Source organism: Chroicocephalus ridibundus, chromosome 5 (genome assembly GCF_963924245.1).
Source record: "Chroicocephalus ridibundus chromosome 5, bChrRid1.1, whole genome shotgun sequence".
Taxonomy (NCBI): Eukaryota; Metazoa; Chordata; class Aves; order Charadriiformes; family Laridae; genus Chroicocephalus; species Chroicocephalus ridibundus.
In genome coordinates this window covers 13,272,419-13,295,898 of record NC_086288.1, presented here as the reverse complement: position 1 = coordinate 13,295,898, position 23,480 = coordinate 13,272,419, and the positions used below count along the sequence as shown (strand labels likewise).

General features: G+C 39.9%; 1 protein-coding gene across 2 annotated transcripts in view; it reads right to left on the bottom strand.

Moving 5' to 3' along the window:
• Nucleotides 1–14,036, bottom strand: part of ELF2 (E74 like ETS transcription factor 2) — a 38,781-nt gene extending 24,745 nt beyond the window's left edge. Inside the window, exons 1-3 of one of the 2 annotated variants that reach the window (XM_063335219.1) lie at nucleotides 13,824–14,036; nucleotides 5,968–6,163; nucleotides 4,812–4,977 (exon numbers count right to left, since the gene is read on the bottom strand). In XM_063335219.1, coding sequence (XP_063191289.1) covers nucleotides 4,812–4,977; nucleotides 5,968–6,039 — 238 coding nt within the window. In that variant the 5' untranslated portion in view covers nucleotides 6,040–6,163; nucleotides 13,824–14,036. Of the gene's footprint in view, nucleotides 1–4,811; nucleotides 4,978–5,967; nucleotides 6,164–13,823 lie in introns of those variants that run through there. The other variant, XM_063335221.1, reaches the window with a different exon arrangement.
• Between the last annotated feature and the right edge of the window lie 9,444 nt (nucleotides 14,037–23,480).

The following is a 23,480-nucleotide window of genomic DNA, read 5'->3' as shown; positions in this document are numbered from 1 at the left end:
TGCTATTACTATGCTATATCCCTTTGCTATCAAGGGGATCAGACTTTACTGCATTTACAGTAACATTTGCTGAATAGCTGCCTACTGTTCAACAAAATTTGTAAACAGCAAACAAGACCGGCTTTGCAAATTCATCATAAGTGAGGTAACACAGAAAAAAAAGTAGTACCTGTGCAAGCATAAGATCAGTACGAAGAGCGTTCAGAAAGTACTAACCAATTTTAGTGACAATGTTCCAGATAACTTGGCATTTTTAAAACCGCATTATCCTACTTAAATACTCATCTAGTGCCTTATTTGACTAAAAGACTAGGCTTCATCCATGTATAAGATCTGCAGATCATGACTTCAGCACTGCACGTATGGTAAAGTGAAAGATCAGATTACTCCATTAACACACCTACACATCCACATTATGGGTTCTGCGTCGTGACAGACAAACTGAACTACAGCAACTGTTAATTTCAGACTGGCTGCTTCTTTAAAGACAGCAGCTTCTGCTGTTATGTAAACTATAAAGGTTTTGCTGAATAAATCCTAAAATTGAAGGGCTAATTACTTTAAGGACAAATAACGACTCAGGAAATGGAAGCCAACAAAATTTGGATATTAGTAACAAAATTGTTAAGAAGAACGTACTGTTTATGACATGAACATTTTCACTGGAGCAGTAAACAAAATTGTAAGACTGTAACTCAGGCCCCAATAGTCTAAAGGTACCACTCCTAAGAATGATGTCATACACATAGGAAAAGAAATTTAAACACCACGTCAATCTAAAGCTTATACTTTCCCTTTCAAACATTACAAAAGGCACTCAATGCTTCCACTGAGCATGTCATAAGGTCACCTGAAAAGATCAAAATTCCTATATTTTGTCTTTCCTAGAAAATTCCTGAATTCCTTTGTCAAGATTTTTCCTATTCCAAGCAGACAGGCAGGGTTTTTTCTGCAATAGGACAAAAAATTAACATAACTTCAACCAGTAAGTCTTTCTTGTTTGTTAACTCTTGGGTTTTACTTTTATAGTTAATGGATTAATTATAATTAAAGATCCTTGATTAGTGAATCAAGATAGATCAGGATAGAAACAGGCTGGATGGGAGTCTGAAAGGCAATTCCCCCCCATACTCCACTAGAATTAACTAAAAATTCATCTGTATTTATAGATATGGCTATTTATAATGATTATATAGCATAGTATTTGAATCGTGGTTTCATAAATGCAAGAAGTTTTTTAATACAAAACAACATTACGGGTCCTGATTCTGCCCTTGGATCAGTACTGACAGTCCTCACAGTCCCAAATCCAATCACAGAATAACAAACCACGAATAGAACCGTTCCATGCACAGCACAAATCATCTCGTACTGTCCTAAGTAAATTTTACCACATCAGCTACCCCACTACTTTTATCACAAAGGGTACTGATCCCTACCTCTGAAGGCTAGAATAATGTTACATTTTACTAAATTCAGCAGCTTTAGATTAACTGCAAAGTAGCCCCAGGCTCTTGGAATTTGTACGTTGTAACATCGTAAAGCATGTAAGTCAGGAGTTGGAATTGCCAGAGGACTGTCACAAGAAGGAAAAAGAAAAAAAGATCAGGTCCATGGCCGGCAGTAGAGATACTGACAACTGGGCTTGTGTTATGTTATGTGAATACATATCATTTCAAATACTGCCAAGACTTCTTTAAGACGGGTTTTCAGTATTTACCATGCTCTCTGTAAAGTCTAGAGCCACTAAAAGTATTAAGTCTACTTATTCTTAGTGCAACTACTATACATTTATCAAATAATATAATTTTTTTTGTAGCAATTCTGACATTTATGAAGTAGAATCAATTGAGACTAATTTAACAACAATGGACTTTCCTTTTAAGATGCACAGAAATCAAACCATTGCACTTATCTAAATTAGGATCATTAGCATAATAAAGGTTATGTTAGTATCTTAAAATGCTCTTTACATAAACATTATTATACCTTCTTTACTTGTTTCTGCCTTAGCCTGCTTTCTCATTAACGTTTACTATGGCACCTTTTACCACCTCTCCAACATCAAATTGCTTCCTACCCACAGCCCAGTATCTCTTCCCTTCCCCTACAAAAATAAAAATAAAAAAAAAATGCTCAGATTCACTCCCCTGCAAATTATTGCTAATAATGGCGCATTACCAAAATTAATGTTTCTTGGGGCCTTTATACTTCCTCTCCACCCATTTTACGTCTCTGTATGAGCAATGAATTCAGAAAGATTCTTGGCTGTTCCAAAATGTGTTGGTCAAAACACATGCCCCACAAGGCTGACTCCCTCAGAACCATTGAAAACAAGCACTTCTTTTCATCAACACTAGATACCTTTACTCACTGTCACGTACAATTACACCATGGAAACTGCACTGGATTAACAGTCTATATACTATACAAATAATAATGAAAAGTTGGAGTATTGGAATGGGTGTGCAAGGGGAGATTACCTCTCTCTTCAAAGACCTTTTGGAATCACAAATGATAATATTTATTAATAGTTTTTAAAATCTTCATTAGATTTTAATTTATCCTCTACACTAGTGTAAATTGGGTTTTTTATTGCACATTATCTTTAATTTTTATATCAAAACTATTAAAACAAATTTTTAAGTATTTGGACTGATGTAAATATTTTATTATGTTGTTATACCAAATTTTTAAAGACCTATTAATACCAAAGTTATTGTGAATTTGAAAAAGAAAAACACAAAAAAACCACCACACAAAAAACCACCACCAAATTATCTGCAGTCAAGACACATCCCTTAACACCTCCGGTCACAAAAATCACCAAATTATATCAACTACACCATAAATTTTAAGACTGTACTTTCAAACATCAAGATTTGGAAGCAGCCACATGTCTCTTCCTTTGAACAGTAACTTAAATTAAAAAAAAAAAAAAAAAAAGATTCCTATGAAGAGCTACAAGTTTTCAATTGTCATTTCCACCAACTTATTGCGGCTAGAAAATGATACTTAAAAACATACAGAGTACATTGGCAGTAGCTCTTTATCCTAAATTAACTGTTCTGTTAGCCATTAATCTATCAAAAACTTACAAGAAACACTATATTTAATGTTTAAAAAAAACATTTCTGAATGCAAAAGCCTTCAAAGTATAGGCTCTTAAAGGTTTTCAAATACAAGTTTCATTTAATTTATAAAACTCAGCTTCTTTGGAAGAACAAGAACACACTCATTTCTCATTTACCTTAATCTTAAAAGTTTTATTACCATAGTCAAAAATATATATAAAAAAAAATATATATATTTCATATCCTTTCTTTACAGGAATTTGTTGCATTTGTAATTATCATATTTAATTCAAAACACATTTGAGTAAACTGGAATTGCAAGTATTCTCCCAAAACCTGAACCATTTGTTCATGCATGTCTTACGAAGTTGATGAATGTGATTTTTCATGCAGTGCTACAAGAGGTAAACATCCAGTTTCAGAAAGACGTTTGAGCTATTGCATCCACTGTTTAGGGAGAAATTTGAAGTGAAACATATCTAATCCGGTGGGAATGCACATATATTTACTGGGCTGCAAATTCAAACAGCTGAGAGAAGAGTCTCTCAGCTTTGTTTTGCTTGCCTGACATCATGAATTCAAACTCCAACTCTAAATTAGGCAGCCCAAGGATAGGAACATACACTATCCATGGTCCAGTCAAGTGGTCTCACCAGTTCTGCATGGAGTACCCAAGAGGACCTGTCCTCCCTTTGGTTGCGCTTCTACATGCTCCCTACCCCAGCACTCGTCAGGCCCTTGGCTGAGCCATGTCAGCATGCTAATCCAACAGAAAGTTAACACAACAAAAATAGAGAACAGTTGAAGGTCTCCCTGCTATTTTTTCCTGCAAAATTCGCATACTGAAATGGCTAAAAAAGGTTCAACAAGTATGAGAAGTAGCACAAGAAAGCTAGCGGGAGGGACAGCAAGAACTGCAGCACTGCAGCAGCATGGCAGTCAGATGTAATTAGGTTTCCAGAGAAGCACAGCTTTTGTTTTCTTCAGTTTATATAGACTTTGGTCCCCCTCAGAAAGTTCAAAGCTCCCGATTGTGTTCTTTGGAGAGAGGTGTACAGGAAGGTACACGCTTATTGCTAAACAGGTCAGCTGCTTTAACGCCAGAGCTCTACTCCTTTCTTCATTCATAACTCATTATTTTACTATATAGCTGAGTTAATTTCAATGTACTAGGCTTTTTGCCCATAAAAGGACATTCCAACTCCGTTCCCCCCAGCCATGCACTCCTGCCACTAAACCAGCAAAAAAACTGCTCTTGGACCAAAAAGGCAGGATAGCAAGGGACAGAGGACAGAGCTCATGGGAAGGGGAAAGAGTTGGAAGATAGGGTAAATACAACCGCGCAGTCCATACTGCCAGCTGCCAGCAGTTATCTGTCTCAGACACATTGTGAAACTAAATTCTAACCATCCTCCTGGCTCAGCTGATTTTTAGAAACTCCAAGTTTAGTTATCTAGTTAACCCCCTGCATAAATAGGTAACAGACATAAATGAAGATCCACCTACTCATGAGGGCAGATGGTGTTAGAACGTAGCGCCCTGAACCTAAGGTGACATCTTTACCTGCCAAGCCCCAATCCTGTCACCACTAAAGCTAAGTAAAACTAAGTTTGGCACAAAGAGATGCAAACCCAGGTCAGGATCTCCACCCCGTGGGTAAATACAAAGTCACATTCCTCAGGGCCTTCTAAAAGTAAGAAAATCTCATTAAAAAAAAAAATATTATAAGTCATCTACCTGTTTCCACAGTTTCAGTCTCAATTTCTTGTTCCTCTGCTACATCTTGCATCAGGTAGGTCTCGTCATCATAAACCAGGACCTGTGCAGCGTAACCCTGCTCTAGTCTGGCACTAGGAACTGGCTCCACAATCACTGCTGGGAATTCAGAGACTGGCTCATTTTCCTATAGAAAGAAAAAAAAATAAAACCCAACAAAAAAACCCCCACACTCTCAAATACTGCACTGTTGAACTCAACAGCAACATTTTCTTCTTCTACTTTTACATATTTATGGAACAATGATAATAATTTTAACAATTTTTAAAGCAAATTTTCTTCTGAAGAAAGAATTAAAAAAAAATAAAAGATAGCTTATCATCCATCAAAGGGACCTTCCTGAATCTCAAAGATATTTTCCTGGCTTTAAGAACTTAAAATGTAAAGCATCAGACAGCTTTAAGACATTGAAAAAGGGGAAGCTTTCTAATTAAGACACTCAGCTGTGGGAAGCGTTTCTTCTCCCTCTGCTTCATGAAATGTAATCAAAGTTTTGCGTGTGTACTGCAACACACCTACATCTGACCTCTATCTTATGAATACTCATGTTTTGGATTAAGTACATAAGCTATCACAAAAGAACTGGCTACTTCAAAGGCCATACGCCTATCTACTTATTTAAGGATCAAAATGTCTGTAACAGCACATTTACGCTGTTAAAGTGTTACAGAGAAGTGGAACTCTGCCAGATTCCATATACTATGAGCTACAGGCTAGTAGAATATATTTATTATTTGTCGATAAGAATGCAAAATACAAGCAAATAAGTTGCGTTGGCTAACTTTGAAAAAGATCCTTGTATTGTTCTGCTCATCTTGTTCTACACCTCAAGACACATCTGATATCTTTAAAGAGATGCCTAGTATAGAATTTAATTTTGTAAACCCAGTCTACAGTTGTATTGCAGACTTCAAAACTTACTGCTTCCACTTCCCTGTGATAATAAAATCTTCTAATAAAAGATATTGGAAAAATGGGCTGCTCTCTTCCTCCTCACACAACAATCTCTAACCCATTTCACTTGCTTTCACAGCAAGTTTACAGTGATTTTTTTCTTTCAAATTAAGATAAAAGGTGTAAAGTTTGTTAGTACATAAGTGTTACTTATTTTTCTAACCTCTTGATTTTTTATTCCATTGCTGTCGAACTCCAGGCCAGGGCCTCCAGTGTCAATCACTGCTGATGTCATGGTGCATCCCCTGAAGACACTTTGAAAGCTCTTATCTATCCTGAAGACAGTAATGCTGATAGCCGGAGGTTATCCAAGGCTTAAATTCACAATCCACTTCTGTTAAACAGCTAGTCAGAGGTGACTGAAACACAAAATAATTTTAAGTAAGTTATTTGTATAGTTTATAACCAAAAGTCTTCCAACATTTAAGAAAGCTATTGAGTGCTACATCTCTACATCAAAACAGGGCATCAGTGAACACAACAGATGTTACAGAATGTGCTGACTTTGGTAAAGTTAACACTGAATACTGCCGCACAACACAAGTGTCACGCTAACTTTTAACGCTAAGATGGTGCAATTTCAGTTTGGTTCTTTGCAATTGTTAATTTCACACAAGTCTAAAAACAAATAATATCCTTAGATATTGTCTATCGGACAAAATCATTAATTTCTCATTGAGGTCAAATACCAACTAGTTTTTTTTGAGATATACATACATTTGAGTTAGTGTAGCTTATCTAAAGTTACTGTTTTCCTATTAAATTAGGAGATTTGTTTTTCAATTACGTTTTCTTCTTTGTGCTACTAGTTTCATAGTCATTTCATAAAGCTATGGTTTCATAAAGTTCCATAAAGCTCTCAAACATACTGCCTTTTTAAAGCAATGCATATATAATACACATCTCCCAAATACATACCTAAATCCTAATCTACAGTTTTCTTTGAAATAAAAAACATTGTAGCAGTTCCTCTTTTTTTCCTATAGCAGAAATTCTTATGAGCCAAAAAAAAGTCGTTCCACATTATAATGCTTTAATTTGGGTATACCACACACTCACTGAACTTATAAAGATACATAACCTCCACCTTCGTGAATTTCTTTATAACTAGATTAACAGCAGTGCTTTGTTTCTAAACAACTGCTATTTATTTATTCTGAATAAATATTATTACTCATATCCTGTCTTTGGAAGAGACAAATAATCTGTGTTCGTAAACCTTGGGCTGCGAGGAGCAGTTTACTACTTCAAGATGCAAACTAAGAAGTTTGGCTTCTTAGCTGTACAACAGAAACCACATATTCCACGTGAGACATAAGAACCCAATCTGATACCAATTACCCTTGTAAGTAACTCCACTGAGATCAATGCTTTATAACAGAAGCCAGAATTTATCCCAGCATTTTTAATAAAATCCATCCACTAAGAAAGCTAGCACAGTCACTGAGGTCTGCAAGAAAACGGGATCTCCCAACACACACTGAAGAAAAGAAAATATAATTAATACTCCAATGGGTAAATTCAATAAGCCTGCTTCTCAAGAGCAGGCAGCCAGCTTAAACTAAATTAATCTTGCGCACATAGGGAAAAGCTAGCTCAGATTCACGCAGAGTAACTGGGCTTCCTATGGGCATGGAAATCTTTATAGCCACAATAACTTAGGTATACTAGTAAAAATTACAATTACTGATCTCCCCAACTGGATGTCAACTAAGCAAGTCAACAAAAATGTATGATGCCAAAACTGTTTAACAACTTTCATTTATCAAGGTATTAAGGATTCTTTAGCACACCATAAAAATATGCTCAGAGGCATCATTTATGTTGCCATACCAACTTAGCACACAAAGTCAGTAGCCACACAGTGGATGGCAGGTTACTACAAAAACACAAACAACAAACCCCACTAAACAAACAAACAAAAAAAGAAACCTGACACAGCAGAGTAAGTTATTAATATTTTTCACTCTTACATACAAAAAGGAGAATAAATTCTGATAGCAGCTTTCTAGGCAACTAATCCTCATGAAATAAAAGCGCAGAACAGGAGATCATCTTAAATCATTGTCATAGTAGTAGCAGAACAAGCACAAGGTATATTCCAAAAGAAAGTAAAAAAAATATATGCAATTTGGGGAAAAAAAAAGTAATGCTTTTTTTTGCTTACATAGTTTGTCATCTTGACATGAGAAAGCATGATTCATACCTTAAAATATTTAATTTGTAATAGCACAGAAAACCAAACATAGTAATACTTTATTTTCCATTGTTTCATTTGTAAAGCTAGCATCGTTTTTTGATTATTAATATTTTCCCTGATGAAAAAGAAAGCAAAGACTTCCTCTGTTCCCCAAACAAGACTCAAGCTGGAAAGTCTTTAACAAACATCCTTGGAGTCATATACACCTGTTACCCTTCAGGCTTTTAGCACAAAAAGTCTACTCTTTACCTGCCTATCAATTACCACATTATTTCAAAAGTCTTCAAATCCAGAAATATGTAAAGTAGGAAAGCAGCTGTTTATAAATACACTAAAATAATCCATCAGGAGGAAAAATAAAAAAGTTACTTTTACTGTAAAAAGACTTTTTCCTCTTCTACAGTTTTCCATCTATGCCCATGCTAGAAATACTGCCAAACAACCAGAACGCAAAAGAGAAGCCCAAAGAATAGAGCCTGTATTTTAATGCATGGACTCCAACCGATTTCAAACATCATCACTACTCCAGCAACTCAGACTTCTATCTACATAAGAACATATAATGCTTCAGGTAGTACTTTTGCATAGCTTAAGCATGTCACAAAGCTAATTTGGTTCTCATGCAGTATATTAACGCAAATAAACAATCACACACTTGACCATGTGCACTGTATATTCATATTTTATGTACTATAATCCCACACAGGTGGCCAAACACCTGCCAAATCGTAACAACCAAAACCACTTAATACTGTGTACTACGTCAGGCAATGCCAAAAAACTGCTATTCCTGTCTCCTAGGTTACAAGAAGTTTTGATGACTTTTGCACTGATTTCTCTCTACATGAATTACCAATTACCTATAGAACCGAAGATACGGCAATGCAGTAACCTAAATGATAATCCTCATTTTCTAGTTCCAGCAGAAATTCATAGCGAGTAAGAACCTTACAGGGGAAAATACACAGAAGAATGAGTGAGATGCTAAACGTTAGCATTCATTTAAAGGATGGTATCTTTAGACTGATGGCACAGAACAGTCTAGAAAAGGAATAAGTGAAAGACGCAAAGTCTTTACGTAACAGGATTTGAACTTCATGCTAAGAGTCTTGCTATTCAGCAACCTTTTCAAAAACCTGACAGAGTGGGGAAAAAGGCAAGCCTGCTGGCCAGCGAGTCGGAAGATAAAAGAGTTTCAGTTCCATCTGGTTTAGAAGTTCTAAGTTAAAACAAACGCACAAACACACCCCACACACTTAAGTGTACGTTAGAGTCCTGCAGATGCACCCCTTTTGAATGAAGCAGCTAAGTGTTTGCCCTCTTCCCTTTGCCTAAGCGGTATGTCCTTGTGGAAGTCTTTTTGCTTCCCCCTCAAATTTCAGTAGAATACTGAATCTATTTCCCATCCTCTCCCTAGCAAGTCACAACAAATTTGGCTTCTGTACAAGGAAAAGACTGCCTAGCCACTTTCAGAAATCAGTTCCAAAATTCACATTTCCTAAGGCTGAGACAAAAAGGCCAAAAGACCATTAGACTCAGAGTCTTAAAGTAAGAGATGACTCCGGTTTTTAAGAAACTGGGTTATCCCTGGTGATACAATTAGTCAGCACAGAAGCTGGTTCAAAGTACGACTGGTTTTGAATTACAGAATGACACGCAGAAAGATTTATTTTTTTTCAATTAAAAAAAGTACAACCAAAACCAAAAAAAAACCACCACACAATACAAGTTTAATTCCTCTCTGGACAGGTGTTCACAAAAAAGCAAAATATGGAAGGAGATCAGAGGGGGAAAAAAAATAAAAATAAAAGAAAATAGCTAACATTTCCAAAAGAGATGACCAAATCATTTCATCAAAAATCTGACATCTGCTCCTGTTCCTCCTGGTCATGGAAAATGCAGAGAGAAACTAGTTCTGAAACATTTGGAATATCCCTTACAACAGGGAAAACAGCTTTACTGCGTCATCCGTTATTTTTATACATACCTCATGGGAAAACAAAAACAAGTCTAGGTGCTCCCACCCTCAAAAAAAAAAAAAAACAACCATATCACAAAAATCTGAACCTTGAAGCCACACTCTTTGCCTCAACAGCAAGTAGTTTCTAACTGTTTACCGCTACAAAAGACACAACCAAGACTCAAGTTTTTGATAGTCAAGAAGGTCAATTACAGCACGTACATCTTTAGAGGCTACAGGGCGCTTGTCATAAAGGCTGCAAATACCAAACAGTTTATTCACATATTTAATAGTACATTTATATGGCCCACATTTTGTGCCCAAGTGTCTGCCTACAAGAAATTCAAACGTCCCTCTTAAGTTTCAGCAGCTACCAGAGAAGCTTAAAAGCACTGCAAATTACAACTGTAACATGTAGCAGTCCCACAAAAACCAGAATCTTGTCTATCCCCCTGTGCATAACCACCTATCAAGTTAACAGACAAGCAAACATACAGCTGAACAGAATTAAAAATAATAATTGAAAAAACAGCGTGGAAAGGATGGGAGAGTGTCACCCCTATTAGGCCACAATGAAGTTACTTAGGACTAGCTTCAAAACAAATCTGCAAACAGTTTTAGTACACTTTTTTATTTAAACTGAAATAAATTTGAAAAAAAGATGCACAGACTCATATCCACACATGAAAACAAGACAAACATGCAGAAGACTGGGCAGCAGTCACCAGAGGCAGCTGCTCCCGCAGCACTCAGAAGAAACATAAGAGTACTTGGAACAATGTCCCCCTTTTATTCAGCTGGCATCCCAAATCCTGAGGAGAGATTTATGTGGATACCTCCACAGATGCAACCACAAGAGCAGGACTGCAGCCAGCAGTAGCATCACACACAACTTTTTTTTTTTTTTTTTTCCACAAAGGCCTTCTCTTGGTTTAATCAAAAAGAAGTTAAGGAAACCGGCTTGAAAACAAAATTAGTTATATGCACAGAAATACACCGGCCAAGATCACTGCAGAATCCCATTAACTATAACAAGGCTTCCAAGGGTACAAAGGTGGTCTTTCATAAGCAGCACCTCAAATACACCAGTAAATGTCACTATCACTCCAATACATATAAACCATAGCACACACTGTAAAAAGTTTTTTATGTTGACTGAAAGTTCTTTTTTAAGACATTTTCCCAGATAATTTTTACAGCTCTGGCAAACTGATTCACACTGACAGCTGTAGAAGAAATGGTGAATTAACTTTTTTTTTTTTGAAACCTAGAACAAGTCTAAAAACTGAAAAACTAAGTTACTGCGAAAGCTGACAGAGGAAAAAAAAATTAAGCTTGTAAATAGCTAAAGAATCAGGGGACATGCTCAAAGAGGATACAAAGCAAATCTTTGCATCCACAACATCAGAGGAACAAAACAATCCATGCAATCTGTAGTACTTTATAAATTGCACCAATCCCTAAAAGTTACAGAAAAGAAAATCAAATTGAAGAATCATCAAAGCAAGTAATCTTGGCCACATGATACTTCAGAAGTTTCCAGGACAATAATTTTATTGCTGAATGCACAGAAATTATTACATCGTATCAAATTAATGATGTACCAAATCCAGTATGGAAATAGAGGAAGTCCTTCCATACATATTTAATTTGATAATCTGACCATCCGAAATTTGCTCTGAAACCTCAATAGCTAAAGCTGATGAGCCCCAAAACATATAAGCTTATAATCACTTAAAAACTATTAACGTTCTGCAAAAAGCTTTGTGGCTTCAGCAGGCTGCTTCTGGACCTTCCCGTATTTCATCCTATTAGCAGGCTCTCTTCCCACTGCTCTCTATTTAAAGATCCCCTGAAACCTTCTCTTCCCTCTTCCCCCTGAAACCTCCCCCTCCCAGAAGCCTCATACACATACGCTTAGTACCAGCACTTCTCTTTCCACCGTGTCAATTGTTGGTCCTTAACATCCATTTCCACTCCCCAGCAAGACAGAGTAGGGAGCAATTATTCATCGTTTTACATAATAAAAGAGAAGAGACGGACAAAATTAAATATGAGGATGCTGGTTTAAAACAAAGAAAAAAAAACCCAAAACACACGCACACAAAAGAAGGTAGTGCACACAAACTATGTAATTCATTTTAATAGGATATTCTAGAGGTCAAAAGAGTAAGTTATAAGATTTAAGTCAGACAGCTTTATGGAGGTAAAGCCCCTGAATGGCTTACGCGACTATTAGACACAAAGATGCACGTACAGTCTGAAGTTTAGGGACCTTCTGAACCAGGTATTACTGAAACCTGAGAGGTGGAAAGAGTATGTCACTGAAGGTACTATATAAAATATCCATCCTGTTCCCAAAATCTAAACCATCTGATCCTGTCCACTGTCAGAGATGGAGTGAGAGGAGAGGGAGGAAGAAGATCTTGGATCAGACCCATTACACACAGTTTTGTAGACTTTATTTCAAGGTTCTTAAAGAAATAGAAGTTAAGTTTTGTGGTAACAGTCACTGACACAGATCTCTCCTGCAGTACTCAATATAACAGATGACTTCATGACATCCCTTCTCAAACAATGATATGGGGTTTTCAACATACCCTAGTAAAAGACATTTCTATAAAGTGATCCGAAACTCTTACGTTCTTCAAGCTTTCCCCATATCAACAATGTTCACACTTTTGCCTCATTTCAAACTTATAGCACAAAACACGCAACAAGGATATTTCTACATTATTTTAGGGCACAGAAGTACCTGAATTGCTTTGAAATTTTATTCTTAGAGCGTTGTTTTTATGAGTCTTGAGAATCCTCTAGTGATTATATTCCTATATCCCCTGAGCTCAACTTCGTTTCTTGTTACTTGTCGACTAACTAAGAAGTTTGATGCTCAGATACACTAATTAGAAAGTGCCAAAAAGCTTTAGGATAAAATTGCAGAAAGTTGAATAACAATCAGCACAAGGAAGACAGGCAACTTCAAAGCACGACAAGAGACGAACTCAGTGGATGGAGAACCCTCCTCACAAATTGATTGCTTTTAAACTGACAGTCGGCAAGCTTTAGCAGTCGTTGCTAAAGAATGGTTAAAAACAAAAAAGTCACAAGGAGCATGACAGTGACTAGCCATAAGACGCAGAATGAAACACTGAATTATCTGGGGGGGGGGGGGGGAGAGACATGAAAGAACACATCCAAAAAGGCAACAGATAAACACCAGAGATGTCATCTCTGTCCATGGAAGCACAACATCGTGCAGGCACGGTAAGGCGTTAATTAAAAACACGCCAGCCCTCAGCTGTTTAGCCAGGGTGCCCCAGAGCAGGGCTCGGGGCGGCTGCGGGGCCGGGCCGGGCGGCGGCAGGCCCTGCGGGGCTACCCCACCGCCCGCCCGGGAGGAGCCAGCACGCATGACAGCCGCCGGCCAGCCCGCCCGCCCGGGCTGCCATCTTCTCCCGACGCCCTGTGTAAACAAGGCGCTGCCCCCGCCGCGCTGCCCCGGCCCGGGAGGGGCTGCGGGGCCCGGACAGGCCGTCCGGGGCCGGGTTAACCCTGACAGCCGCCCGCCGGTCCCCAACACCCCGTCCGCAGCCCGGGCCGGGAGGAGAGGGGCGGCCCCGGCCCAACAGCCGCTCCGCCGCACCCAGCCCCATGCCAAACCGAAAGTGCGGTGGGAGGGTGAAGCCGGAGCGACCCCCAGCCCCGCCACCCCGGGGGCCGCCCCACACCCCTCGGCGGCCGCCTCCCGGGACGGGCCGGTCCCGCGGCCCCCTCACAGGGTGGCCGCCCCCTCTCCCTCCCTCACAGGGCCGCCTGTCAGCGCCCGTCCCACCCGCAGGAGCCGGCGCCGCGCCCTTACCGTGCCCCGTCCAGGCCGCCGATCCGTCGCGTCGCCCACCGGGGCGCCGGCAGCGGGAGCCGGTGGGCGCCGCCCGGGCAGAGCCGGAGCCGTGGCCGGGGCCAGGGCCGCCCCAGCGGCAGGAGGGGCGGGCGCAGCGGCGCAACCTGCCCGGCCCCGGCCCCCCCTTCCTCCTCCCTTTCCCCCTCCCGCCGCCTCTGCACATGCTCGCGCCGCCCGGCGCGCGGGGGCGCTGTGGGCATGCGCGGCCGCCCCGCGCCTGCGCGCGAGCCAGAGCCGTTGGGCCCGGCCGGGGCGCGAGGCTCCCCTCAGGGTGCGGCCGTTAACGGCCGGGCAGGGAGCCCGCCCCACGGCGGCCCTCCCTCCCGCTCCCGAGGTCCCGTTCGGGTCTTCACGCCCAGAGCTTGAAGGGAATCGACGTACCGGAGGCAGAGAGCGAGGTTGAGGGGAAAAACCCTGGCAGACAGGGTCTCGGTGACCCTCCGCCGCGGCCCTGACATCGGAAAGGGGTGAGCAGCTGCCTGCTTTCAAAAATCCCTCCCAACGTTTGCATACAGCCACGGAAGGGTAATTATTTTCGGCAGTTGCTGTCAGTATGTCAGATAATGAGCTGTCCATGCATCTGAGCAGCTGTGGAAGAGGGGTAACAGTTTCAAACTAGAAGAGAGTAGGTTTAGATTAGATATCAGGAAGAAATTTTTCACTGTGAGGGTAATGAGGTGCTGGAACAGGTTGCCCAGAGAAGTTGTGGCAACCCCACAACTTCCTCAGGTGTTCAAGGCCAGGCTGGATGGGGCTTTGAGCAACCTGGTCTAGTAGGAGGTGTCCCTGCCCAATGAGCATTACAGCCCCTTCCAGTCTAAACCATTCTATGATTCAGGCCTACAGAACTGGGACTTGTAGGAACAATGCTGGAATGTCAGTTTCAAGTTTTCTTCTGTCACACCTGTCTCTTTTAGGGCGCATAGGTTTTGAAATTAGCCAAATTTGTAATGCAGCATTTGTTATTCCCGTGTCAATATGAGGTATATCACTGTCAGAGTCTGCTTGCAAACCAAGTACATATCAAGACTGTCTTGATCTAGCCTGGTCTGAGAGGTTTAGGACAGAATTGGTATTCTGCTTTACAAATACTGGTCTTTAACTATTACACATACTCTTCATTGTGTTTCACAGTAATAAACAGAAGAGCTTTAGCTGAATAGGAGGCATTATATTTTCATTACAGACCAAAAAAAAAAAACCAAACTAAATCACATTGCCAATGAGACTTTAAACATAAAGCCACTTTTCCAAAAGGAACTCTAGACTGAAGGTTTTCTGTTCAAACTGATTTGGGCCCCCTTGTGCTTGTACATTGTAAAAGTCTGCCCTACTCCTTTTTAACAGAAGCCTACTGAGCGCTGTGTGGCACTACACAGACGGTACACAATTGCACATGCATGCTCCTCACCTCCATCAGTGTGGAAAAGCACTTCTCTGCTACATCTCAATTTCCATCTGACCATCCACAACTACAGCTATCTTGGCACTCCTGTTCACCTTCTCCTCCACCAAGTCTGATTTCCAATCCTCATTTTCCGCCTTAGGCATATTACCACGTACTGCTCCACAGGTCTGTCTCCTGTTCCTTATGCATTTAAACTGTGTATTTCTTTCCTCTGCATCTTTGCAGAATCAGCTTCCTTTCCTAAGGAAATAAGACCTTTCAAGGGTCTTTAGGCCCTAGAATAGGTTATGTACAAATCATAGTTTTCCAGGATATATGGGTGGTTATTTTCCCCACAGGTGGCACAAACATCTCCCTGACAGTAAAGGTAGCCCTAAAAATACCAGGGCTGTGCCCTGAAGCATGGAAACATTGGAGATACTTTCCTTCCAAAAACACGTCAGGCGACATTAATAATAGATGGTGCTACCAGCAGCATCTTATGTAAGTGGCCACTACTGAGGTGTAAACTTAAAACTTAGCCGTCACTTTGTAATAAAGCACACATCATAGCAGATTTGAGGTCTTGCCACATGGTAAGCTTGCCAGACATTTAATAAGGCAAACATTTGCCTGTCATTAATGACAGAATTTGCTACTAGTTTACATTAAGCAATATGAAAATTAAGTTCGTGTGCTGTTTAAATGAGAGGTGTCACTTTTAGGTCTTTTTTTTATCTTTAAAAGGAAGCATTAAACTACATGGGGAAAAAATATAATTTATTATGTAGCTGATATCCATGTTGCTGCTAGAAAGCATTCAGTGTTTGCATATTAGAAAATGTAACCATTTTAATGTTCTAAAATACAAGCAAATTGTACCAACAAAGATCTAAAGTTACAATCTCATAGAAGGTGGATGATGGAAGTTCACATTTCATAGGCCTTTGGACTAGATCGGAGATAGCAGTTGACAATATGAAATAAATGAAGACTACCTATAACAAAGAAAAGAACAAGTCAAAAAAAGGGTAGAATATTGTGAGGAAAAAGATTAAAGCGTTCATGGCAAAAATTGCCTTGTTTTAGGCTGGAAATAAGTCTAGCTGGATGAGAGTTTTAACCCTCCTTTCTAGTTCTTTTGCAGCCTGGCAGACCTAAGTGCTGTCAGCTTCATCTTTAGTGCTTAATTAGTCCTGATTTCACGTGCTCATGCTTTCAGTTGATTTTTTTTCTTCCTCTTTCCATGGTTTTAAGTTAAAATTCAGAAGAAGAAGAAAACCTCTTGCCATGATCCCTTTCATGGAGAAGAGCAGACAGGTTTTTTTTTTTTTTCAAAACATAGGCCCACTGTCAGCTGAACAAAAGCCCTATAAACCAAAGCTGCTTTGTACATCTCAGCATCTCCTTCATGGTGGAGTCATTGGATGACATGGCGACCACTTAGAGGTGTTCTAAAGATAGACTTTAGGTAGTCCCTTCTGTAATGCTGATGTTCATTTACCTGCCACCTGCAGTCCTCTGTTTATTCAGATTTTCTCCACTCTCTGTTTGGACTCCACAGGACAAGTGTTTCTGCACCCCTTAATCTACTCTATTTATGCAACTCCCACTTCTCACTTTTTCTTCTAACGAGCTGAGCTGTACAGCCATTTTCTGTGGAAGTTCAGCAGCACCTCTCTGGGAGGGAGTCATGGCAAGTGCTCTCTGAGTGTAGAGACCTCTTGCTTCTCTGCAGAGAAAAACAGCACTGGTTTGAGATAACCACAATGGCATCTTCATTTCTTTCTCTGCTGCTGCTTCTTTTTGTTTGTTTTATTTTGTTGTTTTTTTTTTTAATGAAACTAGATTAACTCTTCATATAGAAAACTATTTTTCTTAAGAACAGCTCTTTTTGGTTTACCTTAAACTAGTTGGAAATATTAAACTTCAAAATGAAAAAAGCAGGGCCACCAAGGGATTTGTATCAGTTCTGCTGAATTATTTTTTAAGTTATATAAGTTACACAGCCATTAAAAAAAAATAGTGGCCCTTTTCATCCACTCATGAGGTAGACCTGCAGTCAATTCAAAACTGCTATTGCTGGGATACTGCTGTGCAATAAGATGGGGTCAGCAGTTCAACAGATGCTTCTCTGCCCCTTTTGCGTATAGAAAGCTGAGGTCCACATTGCTTTTTAAACATCGGTCCTCAAAAGACTGTAGCCTATTTAATTCTATATGCTAAGCTTACTGCCTCTGGTTGTTCAGATGAAAGGGGAAAGTTACACTGATTCAGACCCAGAAGTATGACCCAGAAGAGATGACCAAGAAATGACCCAGAAGAAATAAGGGAGTGAGGGTCCCACGACCCTTCTGTCAGTCAGTCCATTCTGTAAATCATTATTAATGAAGTAGCAGTAACTCTACAGGTGTAATTAGGGTTTTTTCCTTCCTAGGGTAGACTTGCAGAACATACAGACTATTTTGTGAAAACTCTAGAGACAGGGCAACAGTAAAGACTATTGATAATTTCTAAAATAAAAGTGGCAATATTTTTGTTTTCTTTGCTTTTTTGTGTCTTTTTTTTTTTACATGAACTTTTAATAGACTCCATATTGTGTTTATAGAGACATAGAAAAGCATGCCATTTTTGCTGTGCAGTATTCCATCATCACTAAATTAATCTACAGTTTAGCCTAAGGAAACAAGCTTTACTGAAACCTAGTTACCTGTGTGTCCGCCCACCTCTCTATCATTCCTTTTCTTTTGACATTGTTTGCCAATTTCATCTCGATTTTATAAAAGGGTAGAGATCTCAAAGATAAGTTCCTACAAGTTTCAAGAACGCAAGCGTCAGAGCAGATGAGACCTACACCAGTGTGTGTCCCTACCAGAAAGCAGATATTTTTTACACTGACCCACAGCAGCCAGTTGATGTATCGATATGCATATAGCTGTGTCCCAGCTACATCAATGCTATTTCTTAGATGACTTGCTTTCTCCCCGGCTAAAAAAGAAGGTTATTTCAGATATATGGAGATGTAGTGGAAAACTGGTGTCACTATTGGGATTAGAAGACATGAGGAAGGGTGATGGGGCAGCAGCAAAAGGATCGCATGACCACAGAGGATACAGCTGGGATTACAGAGATAAAGATGACAAGAAAACTTCCATATGGAGCACAAATCCATGGTAAAACAAGCATTACAGTAGAGCTTGCTTTGCATATAGCTATGGAAAACATGAAGCTGTGTGACACACGTTAAAAGCACTTAGAAGACATCCTAATGGAAGCTCTGCTTGGTCTCGCATACATAGCGTGTTGCTATTTAATTGTAAACCTATAAACTCAAGGAAGCTCTAAGCATAAAATTATCCAAAATAAAGATAGTCTGTAGAAATCAAACACAAAATCCAATCCCTATGCTTGCTAAAACTACCAGTTGGATTCTAGGATGTTCGTTGTCAGCCTGCTACAAGGGATGTTACTGGCTGCTGCTTTACATATTACTCAAGCTGTCTCTGCCAGCAGGAAGGAAATTCCTGATGGGACGTTTGGGGTGGATATTTTGTTGTATGTATTTGTCCCAACAGCAATCACTTCACTAACATGACTCTAAAACACTTGAACAGTCTTGCTTTTGCATAAGGTGATGTCTAAGACCCTAGCAAGCTCTCATAGGAAAAAACGTATTACGTTGTGAGCCGAGAGCTCAAAGATTATTGCTGGTGGAAAAATATCACTCAGAATGGTGAGAAGCTGGAATATTCTGGACAGCGTTATATCCTTGAGTCGCTGTACCCCAGTGCAGAGCAGACACAAAAGTCAGGAGACCAGTTCCTCATCTATCCTGCCAATGGGGTGTTTTGGCAGTTGACCAAGTTGGACAGATCCAAAATGGAGAAGGCTATTTTGACACGCTACTGATAACTGGAACAGATCTTCAGTCCCAGGAAACTGCAGGTAGCAATACCCCAAGTGGTCCAAGAAAGGACCACTGGATATCTATTTCATATATGACAAAGCAAAAATTGTTTCCGCAAGTCCTATAAAACTTTATACCAAAGGTATAAAAATATGACAGAGAAGTAGCGGAGGATGGCACCAGTGCTTTCAATCCCTGCCACTGGGAGGTGCTGGTCAAACAGGCAGTCAATCCTAGAAAGCAAGTCAGTATTCACACTTTACAGGGGCAGGCAGCCCATCTCCCACAGCCACTCCTGCCTGCAGGGCAGGGGCAATACACCTTCTGGACCCCAGGCTGGGGATCAGGTTACCTTGGCATGCACAAGCGAGGCTCTCCAGCTTTCAGAGTTATTTTTGCAAGGATATGGGACGTAATTTAAGGTCTATAAGTCTGATGATTCATGTGTTTCTATTGCCAAGGATAAATACCAGATAAATAAAGGTTCCATCTGTGAAGAATTACGCATTTGGTATCTTCAAGTCAAAGTTTCAGACTTCTTGTTGCCCGCAAATGCAAGGTTTCTGTGCTATCAAGACACATGGCTAGTGTCAGCTTAACTCAAACTTACTTAAACTTTCTGTCTACCCCTTGAATTTATTCATGCTGTAAGCTACTAAAGCAGCTTATATTTTACAGTAAAGTCCTTTAAATCGCATGTCTAATCCTAATCTTTTCTGAATTCATTCTATCTTCTTTATAATTTCGCCTTAATGGCATACAAGTTAGAAGAAAAGAAAAGAAAACCTCAAACCAGAAAACAAACACACGCCCTCCTTTCCTTAAAAGTACAATGCTACTTTGCTTGTAAAGTAAAAAGCCCAAGAAGCTTCTGATCCTCAGCATTGCAGGGGTTGTAACGCCACTAATTACGCAGGAGTTATGTGATTAGAGCAGGAGAGCAATGCAATGCTGAAGCAAGCCTGTCAGGGGCAGGATTTTACCCTTGAATAAATTTGTGTTGCTTTTTAAGAAGGAAGGAATTATATGGATAATAAAGGAGGAGTTTTTAGGAGTTTGTTGCGGTATGTTAGATATATTTTAAAATATAGCAGTTCAAATATTTCAGAAAAAAGAACCTGAGTTACAATAAGTGTGAAAGAGGACTTTACCTCATTTTCACTCAAAAATACATGTAATGTATGTGGAATGTTGATTTTCTTAACTTAGACATAGCAGAAAACAGAATGCTCACACAAGACATTTCTGATACAGGAAAACCCTTTGGGAACTGTAGTGTTTTGTGAGAAGAAATTTCTTACAGAGACTATCTAGTCTTGTTTTCAAAGAAAAATGAGAAAAGAATCATCCTCAAAGACAAAGTTATCTTTCATAGCATGTTATTTCAGCATTGGAAACTACTTTTCGTATAGGAACATCCAAGCTCAGCAATTAGTAACTGTCTTCATGTGGACAGCGCCCGAGTGAGAATCTCTCAGAACTGGTATAGAAGACAAGATTCAGAGAAGAGACGTGCTGAAAGCAGAAGAGTGGCGGGTGAAAAATCAAGCTATTAAGGTTTTTCTCATAAAGTAACAACTTCAAACACTTCAAAGTCCTCTCTTTGTTTATAACGAAGACTGAATATTTTGTGTCACCTCCTTCTACCGCTGATACTTGTAATAAGTGAAAAGGGGCAAGGCTGCAGTGATTTTGGTTTTATAGAACTTCATTAATCATTTAAATGGAAACAAAGACATTCACATCCAGCCTCATTGTGTTCCCATTGGCAAGAACTGTCAAGCCTTGAACAGTTACTCCAGGTTTGGCTCCTCTTGCATTGTAATAGCCTCGGCACCAAATACTTTGCATTGGAAATTAGTCACTTACTACAACAGCGGAATGAAAAGGATCTGTATGATTTGGATTTTCTCCAAACCACAATTAAACTTAAAAAAAAAAAAATCAAGCCAATTTTCTCCAGTGAAAAAAACCCATACATTATTCATGTCTTATGTATTGTTAATCTCCAGGTTTTGGGGATGGGAGATTCTTTCTGTGTTCTAGGTTTTAGTAATCATACTGCTTTTGATTTAGTGCCCTCTTCTGCTTGATAATGAGAGTGCAGTTGCCCAATGGTTAAATATTCTCAATTAGCTCTCACTGGAGAATAACATTTCCCAGTAACTACTGAGAAATAAAATAGCCTTAAGGAGGAAGAAAGATGACACGAAAGAAAAATAAATCACATTATGGGAAGGTGATCAACAAATAGCCACAGACCTCAATAATTTAATTTAATTCCAGAGAGGGAAAAGGAAAGAGGGAATATGATCTTGATACATATTACTGTCTCTCCTCTTCCACTTGTTCTCTATATTTCCCCTTTAATTTAATTGGTTTGCATACTGCAGTCAACACCGAACTGAGAAGACAAACTACGGGCAGCTGAACTTCCTGAGAGCACAGAAACTATAGCAATGTGTAACACTTCCCCTAGGGCACAAGCAGAGTTCACACATATATCTTTTGGAAGATCATTGAGTCATGAAGGTTTAAAATAACAAAAGCTATTTATCACTGAACAAGCAAGATTTTTAGGTAGTTAGGAGACACCAAATCTGCGCATGAAGCCTATACAAATAAGTAACAGACCACATGAAAAAGAGTTTTCTATTCCACGGAAGCTTCTCATTTGCTTGATATACAGGAGCTGTTGAACATCAATCGCAAACAGCCTTTCAGAGCTTGCTAAAGCCATCATTTGAGTTTGGTAACACATCAGGAGGAAGTGGAGAGCATTTGCAGACAGCTGAACCACTAAGCAAATCATGCTGTTTCAACAAGCTGTTTAATTAGCTGTAGTTCAAGCAAATAGCAGGAACAGCTCCAGTTTTAGCCCTTCTTCCCATCCCAATAAAGTTGGAGGAGGCAACATCTCCCACAGCATCCCAAAGAGGTAAGGACCAGAATACAGGAGAATCCAGTTACCTACGATGACATTTGATGCCTTTCACACTGGGATAGACCTTGTTTCCATCGACCTACGCACCTTCCATCTTCTGCAGCAGGTGACCAGGGCAAAAGCAAAGCATACAACCAAGAACTTTCCTAAGAGCAGAACTGCCTGTCTGGCAAGAGGGGCAGCAGTCTGTGGAAATGAGGTAATCCATGGGCGGCAGACCAAGTGATGTTAGCTCCTACGTCCTTCCACACAAAATACCTTCTGTCCCTGCATGTTTCCCCCACCCCACACACACCTGTGCCCTCTGAGCTCTCCTGCAGCATTGCTGGCTCAGTCTTTCACCCCCAACCACGAGCTGAGAAGAAACAGCATCTGCAGTAGCTAATTGTGGCCACTGAAGTGCCACTCAGCTGCATCATATGTGTGCATTTGCTCACCTGCTGGCAAACATCACGAAATAAGCTACTGATCTCCTCAGTCATCACCAAACTGGCAGGAACTTTGAGTCCTTCCTACCTCTCTGGTAAAACAGAATTTGGGGTTGGCTAGTTGGTTCAAAATTTATGAGGGAGAGGAAATGAGAGAGACCAACTGGTGGGGAAAAAAACACAGCCTTGGTTCTTGGCTTGGTTTGGGTTTGTTGGGGTTTTCTCCCAGAAAAACATATAATAAATTGTATTTTATTCCATCATCAAAGCTTGCTGCACAGGCACAAGAAATCCTGCTTAAAGTATTTCACTCTCAGATTTTCTAAATTTTGAGTACCAACTTGCAGTGTGAATGAACTTTTTAAGTAGTTTTCTCATGTTTTTAAGAAGCAAATTAAAATAAAATTTTAATTCTATATTTATGTTAACACAGGCAAAGAGTAAAACTGGAACTCTTGGATGGACTTCATCTGTCTCCAGCATTTCAGCTAATTGAAGTGCTGCTAGCAGCAACAGGCTATCATCCTTCATGTGAACTAGCGCTAGAGGGAGGTGAAACGCTTTGCCAGCTGCTTCCGCAGATACTTGCTGCCTGCAGAAGAGCAATTTGCAGTTTGGACAAATTCGGGAATCCCAAGTTTTACTCTGAGCTTTGAAGTGTGTTGTCAAGAGCAAACCTTTTCCCCCCATCTCCTTCAGCCTTGCGTTGTGTCTGCTCTCTGCTGTGATCTTCTTAATGAGCCAAAACTCTTTCACCATTTTCTATGGTTCAGCCTTTGTATAGCAACTCAAAAATTCACTTTTCTGGACATGAAGGACAGAAAAATATTAATCTGTGTGGTAATTAGACTCCATGCTAACATGACTGATAAAAGCGATCAATGATGGCTAGAAACCACCTAACCCAGCAAGACAAAGAACTTCTGATTAAGTAACAAGGCATTCTGCA